This window comes from Scylla paramamosain, chromosome 15 (assembly GCF_035594125.1).
Source record: "Scylla paramamosain isolate STU-SP2022 chromosome 15, ASM3559412v1, whole genome shotgun sequence".
NCBI lineage: Eukaryota > Metazoa > Arthropoda > Malacostraca > Decapoda > Portunidae > Scylla > Scylla paramamosain.
In genome coordinates, this window is record NC_087165.1 from 22,956,012 (window position 1) to 22,966,011 (window position 10,000).

Sequence of the window (10,000 nt, forward strand, 5' to 3'; positions counted from 1 at the left end):
CACACAGTCACGACTACGCAACTCCTTTTCCTCTTCGTCTTTCCCTTACTCCGGACTCTCCTCCTCCGCCAACCCCGCCCCATACAGTCCTCGATCCCGAAAAAAAAAAAAAAAAACATAAATCACGTGAAATAACCGCACAGAACAACATTGACCTAAAAGCTTCTCCAGATCATGTCCATTCCTTGCGGACTATAACACACACACACACACACACACACACACACAGAGGAAAGAAGAGGGGAAAGGGAACGAACGAAAGCAGAAGAAAGATAAGGAGAAGAAAAAGTACCAACGGAAGGATGGTAGTAAAAGTGAATGGAGTAAGGAGAGAGAGAGAGAGAGAGAGAGAGAGAGAGAGAGAGAGAGAGAGAGAGAGAGAGAGAGAGAGAGAGAGAGAATGAGATAAACATCATGAAGAAAAGAGGAGAGATAACGTGATATAGGCAGTGAAGCATAATGGCGAGAAAGAAAATGTGAAAGAGAAAACAAAAAGATGGAGACGAGAGAGAGAGAGAGAGAGAGAGAGAGAGAGAGAGAGAGAGAGAGAGAGAGAGAGAGAGAGAGAGAGAGAGAGAGAAGTGTATTGTTTGCCGGGAAGTGACTGTGAGCAAGGCGAGGTAAACATGGTAAGTGTGAGGCCTGGAAGAACCGCGTGCAAGGTTACGACGCGCCCTCACGGTCACCACGGCGCCAGTACATCTGAATCACACACACACACACACACACACACACACTCACCTTGCTCTATTATCATTATTATTATTATTATTATTATTATTATTAGTAGTAGTAGTATCACACTGCTGACATTACTTACAATTAAATTAAATTTCGTACTTTTTTTTTTTTAAGTCAAATAGACACACATACAACAAAACGCTATTGTGGGATTGAATACTTCCTTTATTTCCTCATCCAAAATGTACGTGTGTATGTGTGTGTGTGTGTGTGTGTGTTGCTTCTTCATTTTATATTTATGAGTCTATTTTTCAAGGGAGTCGCTTACTGTATACTGTATATACTGTATACTACATATCACAGCCATTTACATAAAGGTCCTTGTAACCTTACTCGGCTGTATGTAGAAAGAGGAAGTTTACAGAGGTACTGTTTTACGTCACTTGAGAAATAAAGTCTAATTATGAAGATGTGTCTACCTCAATCTCACTTTTCGTACCAGAAGTAAAGGTTGGATTAGTTCCTGTCAGAGTCCGGCCTCTATAAATCTCTTCCACTGCACGTCTTGGTACTCTTCGTTCCGGATATCTTCATTCAGTGTCTTGTCTCTGTTTTGTATTACTAAATCCACTTTTTCTCCACCTCTATACACACATATATACATATATATTTTATTCATATAAGAGGGGCTCTGGTTTAGGGCAACAAAACCAAGGGAAAAAGGCTTTATCCAGTGGAAGTGGTAGTCCCTTAGATAGAAAGTCAGAAATCTAGTCCAACATTACATCAAGAAGCGTCTTAAAACCTTCCTCTTGAAAGAGTTCAAGCTAGAGGTAGAAGGAAATACAGAAGGTACGGAGTTCCAGAGTTTATCATTAAAATTGATAAAAGACTGAGAGTGGTAGTTAGCTCTTGCATTAGAGAGGTGGACATTTGAAACATTTGAAAAATCTATTCGTAGCTATACATTTATGAAACTAGATATGCATATAATTGCTAATGCAAAGAAAAACTAGCTAGTCTTTATAGAGCTAAGCTTTTCAGGCAAAAGTGATTTGGAAATATCAAGGAGAGAGTCAAACAGGCTGACGGCATTTATATCAATAATAATATGTGGTCACAAGTAGGGTGGACAGAATAGGTATGAGAGAAGGTAGAAGGTATTGTGCAATGAGACCACTGAAGGCAGTACCTATATATTACAGTATCAAAAAGAGCGAAAAAAAGACAATTGTTATATCATTATGTAAGATATTGGTGCCTCTTGGATGAAGAAGAGATAACGATAAATTATATTCCCATTATTTTACCATCATTACTTACTTTTTAATCATATCTGTATTTTTTATGTCCTGGTCTCGTCTTTCTTGAAACTGAAAATATACACTATTATTAACTTTCAACGTGTTCTAGGGCAAGATCTATATGATGGGATGAGGACCTTCCTGAGCTGCCGCCGCCATTGCAGCACGGTGGGAAGAGGAGGTAAGAGAGCTACAATCCTGCAGAGTGACAGAAACCTCTCTCCACTAACATTATCGTTATTATCATCATTTGCTGCACAGAAGCTCTTCTTTGCCTACGACACACACACACACACACACACACACACACACACACACACACTTTCTCTCTCTCTCTCTCTCTCTCTCTCTCTCTCTCTCTCTCTCTCTCTCTCTCTCTCTCTCTCTCTCTCTCTCTCTCTCTCTCTCTCTCTCTCTCTCTTCAAAACCTACCTACAAACTTTTCAATCTTATCTCTACATATCCTGTTTGGTCTCTCTCTCTCTCTCTCTCTCTCTCTCTCTCTCTCTCTCTCTCTCTCTCTCTCTCTCTCTCTCTCTCTGGCACACTATCTCATGGTGTACAGTTTGTCTGCCTTTGCTCTATATCTTAAAAGTTTCTCTAGCACAAAATTACTTGTCATTATTATGCCAAACACTTCTACAATGGCGATCAATTTGTCACATTAGTCTCTCCTGTGTCAGTCTCCCTCACGCATAATTTATTCGACTTTTTCTTGTTAATCTTCGCAAATACATGATGCATTCCCAGCGTCATAATTGCCTTTATGGGTGTGATAATGAGGGTACGCGCAACCGTTCATCACTGAGAGAAAAAAAAAGAAGCGACTCGGGACTGATTTGCCAGAGACGCGGAGCTGCTTGGTATGCAATGACCTGCTGTAATTCATCCCAAATGGTGCACATTCCTCTGCTGCCGTCGGGAGAGATTTTACACAAGGAAAGAAAGAAAGAGAGAAAGCAAGAAGGAAAGAAATATGCCTCCGCTATTCGAATGTCCGTCCCCTCAGGAATTGTCATCACACACACACACACACACACACACACACACGGGAGCAATTAGAAATAACTGAGCAAATAGCAGTAACCGAAGACCTGCGCCATTAGGACAGTTCCAGAAGCCAAAGCAACAACAAGAACAACAACAACAACAACAACAACCTCAATTACCCAACACGAGATCACGTCCCCATCTACTGACATACAACACACACACTACACGCGCACACAACACCTGAGACAAACTGCAGTCATCGTCAACGCCCTCTGCACAAGACTCAGCTGTATTTCCCAGGGAGCGACAGATACACGGCCCTCGTCTTCCTCGTCCTCCTTCGTCTCACCTTCCTTCTCTTTCCTCATCCGATACTCGAGTTCTACCATACCTGCTTTTCCAATACTACTACTACTACTACTACTACTACTACTACTACTACTACTACTACTACTGCTGCTGGTACTGTTCTGTGTCTTGCCACAATGCTCAGGACAGAAACGTTTCTCTCGTCGTGAAGAATGTCCACGAGAGATCCTTGGACGAGCAGTTTCTGTCATGAATATGTAACAGCGGGCACGACAGATGGAGGAGGAGGAGGAGGAGGAGGAGGAAGAAAAAGATGTAAAACAGCAGGTGTGGCAGATCTAGATGAGGATAAACATTGCGCAAAGTACGACAATATGGATGAGAGAGAGAGAGAGAGAGAGAGAGAGAGAGAGAGAGAGAGAGAGAGAGAGAGAGAGAGAGAGAGAGAGAGAGAGAGAGAGATGGTAGGTGAAAGAGTAGAAGACAAAGATGAAGATAAAAAAGGAAAGGCAGCGTGGTTGTAGCTCTAATAAAGTGTGTGTGTGTGTGTGTGTGTGTGTGTGTGTGTGTGTGTGTGTGTGTGTGTGTGTGTGTGTGTGTGTGAATCTCTAAGTAGTGCGTTTGCCAGCGACCTCGAGCATAGCTGTGTGTGCATGTGTGCATTAACCTTTTGTGTGTGTGTGTGTGTGTGTATGTGTGTGTATAAGTGTGCAGCGAAGAGGTAACTGGATGGGTGGGTGGGTGGGTGGGTGGGTGCGGGGCGCGTGCGTGAAGGCGGCAGTGGGAGGGTGTCCACGTGCGCCTTGCCGCGTCAGTGTGTCCGGCAGCAGGGCGTCGTACGGAGGTCCTGGCAACCTCCCTCTCTCGCGACCCCTCCCACGCGCCCTCCCTCCCACGTCCTCACCCACGCCCCCAACCCTCCTCTCACCCAAACACTTTCCTCCTTTCCTTCTTACAAAGTTAGTCTCCCCTTTGCTTCGCGAGAGCACCCTCACCTGCCCATCCAGGAAGGTCAGGACGAGCCCCGATACCCACTGAGGATTGTGGGCTGCCCCGCGGTGACTTCACCTCCTCACGCACCATCGTGGCAGCTTGACGCACTGCGGCCTCAGTGAAACACCACGCCCAGTGTAACGCAGGGAAAACAAAATAAAAAGCAAAGCACTCAGCGGAACCAACCACCCCGTCGTCTAATCAGTGATCTCTGACTCAAACATCGCGCTGTTATGCTAATGATGCTCCACCGAGTCTCCTTCACATCAGCAGCAGCTCTGCAACACTTGTAGTTAGAGGTGTGAACACAATTTGAGTTTTGTGGTTCAGAAATCGCGGTCACCGACGGCGACAATTCTGATGGTCGTGACTTGGAGCAGGTCAGGGGCACATATATCAGAACGGTGCGGGAAGGGCTAGCGGAGGCAGAGCGCGAGACACAAGATCGCCTGGGAAAGCGAAGGTGAAGCTGATAAGGAGGAATCCTGGTGTACGCGGCGGCCTGAGGGAGTGTGTCGGCGTGAGGCAGGTGTTGACGGGAAGAGGTGGAGGAGGAGGAGGTGCCGCGTTGTGTGGTGGTAGCGTGACGGAAGGAGTGGCAGCGGCAGAAGTGACCCACGCCCAGGCAGCAGTAGCACGTGGCGGTGTAAGTGTTGGCTCCGAGGTGACTGAGCAGAGCGACACGCGGGGCAAGGTGAAGGAGGTGCTGCTAAGGGCTGACGCGCGGGCTCAGCGGCGGAGTGAGCGAAAATTAGTGTCGGATTTTCAGCCCCGCCCTACGAACGAAGACGAGGTAGTGAACGGAGAGGCGTGTACGAATTTCACGGAGAGGGAGGTGGAGGAGGAACCGGAAGAGGGGGAGGAGGAAGGAGAGGAAGAGGAAGAGGAGGAAGTGCCTGGGGTGGTAGGGGCGAGATCGCTGGCCCTGGAGGAGCGAGGGCGGAGGAGCTGCTTGGAAGGCAAGAAGAGGGTGAGGTTCTCCGTCTCGAGGATGGACTGCGACACCAACTTCAAGCTGACCATGTCCATCAAGAAGGAATCGGACGGAGTTTCCTGTGTTCTTCAAGGTAGGGACACACACACACACACACACACACACACACACACACACACACACACACACACACACACACACACATAACACTATGCTATAACAAATCTGCTGTTCCCAGGAGGTCACCCATTCAAGTTGCTAACCAGCCCCACCGTTGCTTAACTTCGCTGATAGCATGAGAAGCGATGCACACACACACACACACACACACACACACACACACACACACACACACAGACGAAAAAAAAAGGCGATAAATTTCCGGATCAGCCTTGAAACAGGTGGTCGAGCTTCCAGGAAAGAGAACTCAGGAAACTTCCGAACACACTGACTCGCTGGAAAGGGATTGGACTCGGTGATAAAACCAGCCGAGGATTAGAGTGACGAGAAGATAATGAGTGGAGATCGGGTGATAAAAATAAAGTCACCGAGGAAACGATGGACTTTGCAAGATGAGATGGAGAAACGCCTGGTGTACGAGTATGCCTGTGTGGGGGGAGGGGGAGTAAGGAATGACTGATCGACTGATAGACTGACGGACTGATAGACTGATAGACTGATAAAATGATATCAAATAAAAAGACAGGCAAAAGAGGAAAAGAACCAGAAGAACGAGGGAAGACAAACTAACAGACAGACAGACAGACAGACGGACAAACTCTCTAACACAGACAAAACCAAGTGACTGACTGACTGGCTGGTTCAGTGGCTAATTAACAGACAGACTAATTGACTAACTGCATGATTCTGTGAGCGGGTGAGCAAGTAAATAAACGAAATGTGAGTGAAAGTAATTGAATTTATGACTGCAATGAGTGAATGAACGGACCTACGAGTGAATGAATTAAACGCGAACACTAATGAGTGAGTAAACTAAATAATGAAACGAGTGAATGCATGAATATATAAAAGAACGAACAGAACAAATACAAATCAATGAAAAAAAAAACGATACGATATTGCGAAAGGAAGTGATGAAAGAATAAAAAAAGGTGGCAAATAAACTCAGCAAGTCTCCAACACGTGTGAATAGAACACGTGCGTTCACCATGGCGAGAGAGAGAGAGAGAGAGAGAGAGAGAGAGAGAGAGAGAGAGAGAGAGAGAGAGAGAGAGAGAGAGAGAGAGAGAAATGAATGAATAAACAACAGAAGCATGAAAATGTGGAAGCTTCGCCGAGTTACGTCAAACCTGATACACACACACACACACACACACACACACACACACACACACACACACACACACACACACACAAATCCTTTAACCCAACAAAGTCTTTCTCTTCCTGAAACACTAAAGCAAACCACCCAAAGCAAACAAGACATGTAAAACAGCTGAATTATGTGGCAGCATTAAATAGTGCTCCTGTATCCATTTTTCTGGGACATTTCAATACCAGTAGCAGGAAAAATAGTAGTAGTAGTAGTAGTAGTAGTAGTATAGTTCATTGCCTCTTTGTTTGTCTGGCCTTGACCCTCGTAAGGCTTATTTCCTGGTGGAGTCCCATTTGTTTATCCTCATATGCTGTGTCTCTCTGTTGACCCTCCTTCCCTCCCTACACAAATTCTTCCATCGCTCTCTGTGAACACGTATTTTTTTTCTTTTTACGCTGAAAAGTTTGCCGAATTTTAACTTTTTCTTTAAAATGCTGATCACTTTCGTATTTTGAAGGATATTTTAGGTATTTTGAAGGTATTTTAGTTCACAAATCAGTACTTTTTTTCATCAACGAGGGACTTTTAACTTCCTAGCTCCACGAAGATCAAGCTCAATATAAAAAAGGTCTTCCTGCGATCTTCGGCATTCACATTGACGGAAAAAAATAATGTGAGATCAGTTTTGGCTGCTCCATGTTACAAAACTATTTAAAAGACTGGTGTATAATTATTTTTAGCTATTATACGAGTATGTTACATGATTATTTAAGAAACTATAGTACATAGTAGGTGTCTAAATATTCTAGAAGACAATGAAAGAAAAAAAAAAACTCCCTACCCTATTCTCAAAAGCTTTCAACCCTCATAAGGCCAGTGCTGAATTCAAGGGGCCACAGAGATTAACAGCCAATCTCTCATCGATATCGGGAACGTAAAAACCTTTATCGAACTATCACTAATATCAGGCAAACACTCTTACTTAAAAGCATCCACTAAAGCTTGTCAGAATTAGTCGAGATAAGACACGAAGACTTTTGAGGATGCAGCCATTGAGCGGGACCAGCGGCCTTACCTCCCCAAGCACCCCAACTCACCTCACCTTACCACACATCCCTTAACCTGACACCTGAACTCAACCCACCCTTCGCTACCCTTCCCTTCGCGCCATCCATCGTGAACTGCCTGTCATGCGAAGGAAGAGGAACAGGAGGAGGCGAGGAAAGTGAATGAAGAGGATAGGGAAGAGGAAGATTAAGAGGAAGTGAGGTGTGAAGCCGCGTCGAGGTGTGTTGTGTGCTGCATGTAAAGTGTGTTGTGACGTGTGATAGAATGTGGTGCTGACACGAGAGAGAGAGAGAGAGAGAGAGAGAGAGAGAGAGAGAGAGAGAGAGAGAGAGAGAGAGAGAGAGAGAGAGAGAGAGAGAGAGAGAGAGAGAGAGTGGGGGCATGCAGGGACACACACACACACACACACACACACACACACACACAAAAAAAAAGAAAGGCAAAAAAAGAAAAAGAAACAAAAATATGAAGACGGAAAAAATGGACAAAACAAGAGAGGAAAACAATCAAAATAAAAAAAAACAAGTACTAGACACAAATTCATAGGAAAAGCATCACACACACACACACACACACACAGGCAGTACTATACACCATGGCGGCACACCCTTCCCCTCTGCACTGCTATAAAATGTTCACCCTTGGCGGCAATTAGGAGAACTTACAAAATGTACCGAGTAACACAACTTAGAGGAAACTTACGGTAGTTGTTGCTACGGGGACCAGAGAGAGAGAGAGAGAGAGAGAGAGAGAGAGAGAGAGAGAGAGAGAGAGAGAGAGAGAGAGAGAGAGAGAGAGAATGTGTAAATAAACAAAGTGCCTTGTAAGATTTATCGGTTCACTTCCTCAATTATTTTAGTCACACACGACTTCTGTGATGACATTGGGGACTTCTCTCTCTCTCTCTCTCTCTCTCTCTCTCTCTCTCTCTCTCTGTATGTATGTGTGTGTGTGTGTTTGTGAGTGTGTGTATGTGTGTGTATGCGTATGTGCCGGCGCGTGTACCTGCATAATATCGGTCGTAAACATCCTAATACTCGCTATCGTACACACTCTAAAAATTGACGAACTTTTAAGCACTCTCCTCATTTCCCTTCTATGACGCGCACGCTGCTATGAAATTAACCAAAGATTCCGTGAAAGATACAGACATCGTAAAAAAAAAAAGTACCAGAAAAAAACAGACGATAAGAAAGACTGGGAAAGAGGAATCAAAACTGAACAAAATTAAGCAGGCACAAAAAACAGATGGTGATAGAAGACTGGGAGACATTCGTGAAAAGGAGAGAAAATAACGGCAATTAGAACTTACAAGAATGAAAATTGATGTATGGTAGAAATTTTAACTAAAGAGAGAGAGAGAGAGAGAGAGAGAGAGAGAGAGAGAGAGAGAGAGAGAGAGAGAGAGAGAGAGAGAGAGAGAGAGAGAGAGAGAGAGAGAGAGAGAGAGACGTAATTAAACAAAAAGAAAAAATAAACAAACAAACTAACTGGCTCACGTCCAAAAGAACATACCGACAAGTCACAGTTCAAAATATTTCATCTTTTCTTTTCATTTTATTAGTGCTCTTATTCATAAACTTAATGGCAGTCACGAGTGGCGGAAGAAGAGAAACTTATGGAGGAGGTAACGAGAGGATGACATAAACACGTCCTCCTCCTCCTCCTCCTCCTCCTCCTCCTCCTCCTCCTCCTCCTCCTCTTCTCAATGCTCCTCCATCACGCTATGCTTAATGGAGGGACGAAAGATCTGCGTCTCCGAGAGGTGTGGCAATACTGATCTCAAAGCTTCCTATTCCTCCTGAGCTGAGTCTTGCCAGGTCTTCCCACTCACCTTTCCCATCTGTCTCATTTCATTGCCTCGTGTCTTGTTATGGAGAATGAGGTCTGTCTTTTTTCAGCTCTATTTATTGTCTTTTCTTGTTTGTTATTTATCCGGGTTCCTTGTGCTACTAATACTGTTGCTACTACTACTACTACTACTACTACTACTACTATTACTACTCTCTCTCAGGTGGACGGCAACAGGTTCAAGAAGGAGCGCACAGTCAAGCTGATGGTGGACACACGGTATCGCGTGGACTTCTCCTTCAAGCCCACCCAGACCATGACGTGAGTACTGAGTCCGTCCATCAGTCCGTGTGTGTGTGTATGTGTGTGTGTGTGTGTGTGTGTGTGTGTGTGTACTTTGTCTCGTTGTATTTATCGAGTGTAGCGTCGTCTCAGTTCACCTCGTTATGTTAATCTTGGCAATATTTAGGGTCTGAGTCAAGATTGTGTTGCCTCAGTTTACCTCGTTGTGTTCGTTGTGTTCGTTGAGTGGCAGTATGCTTGTACAGGGTATCTGTTGAGATTGTGTTGTCTTGTGTCATCTAGGAGTGTCAGTTTTGTCTATGTTACAATCTATACTTCAACAAATTTTCTTGGTTGTATTTTATCTAT

General features: G+C 44.5%; 1 protein-coding gene across 1 annotated transcript in view; it reads left to right on the forward strand.

Annotated features, from left to right (window-relative positions):
* The first annotated feature begins 4,092 nt into the window (after positions 1-4,092).
* LOC135107704 (CB1 cannabinoid receptor-interacting protein 1-like) overlaps positions 4,093-10,000 on the forward strand; it is a 127,822-nt gene continuing 121,914 nt past the window's right edge. Inside the window, exons 1-2 of the mRNA XM_064017885.1 lie at positions 4,093-5,347; positions 9,573-9,670. Of these exons, the coding sequence (XP_063873955.1) occupies positions 9,615-9,670 (56 nt within the window). The 5' untranslated portion in view covers positions 4,093-5,347; positions 9,573-9,614. The remainder of the gene's footprint in view (positions 5,348-9,572; positions 9,671-10,000) is intronic.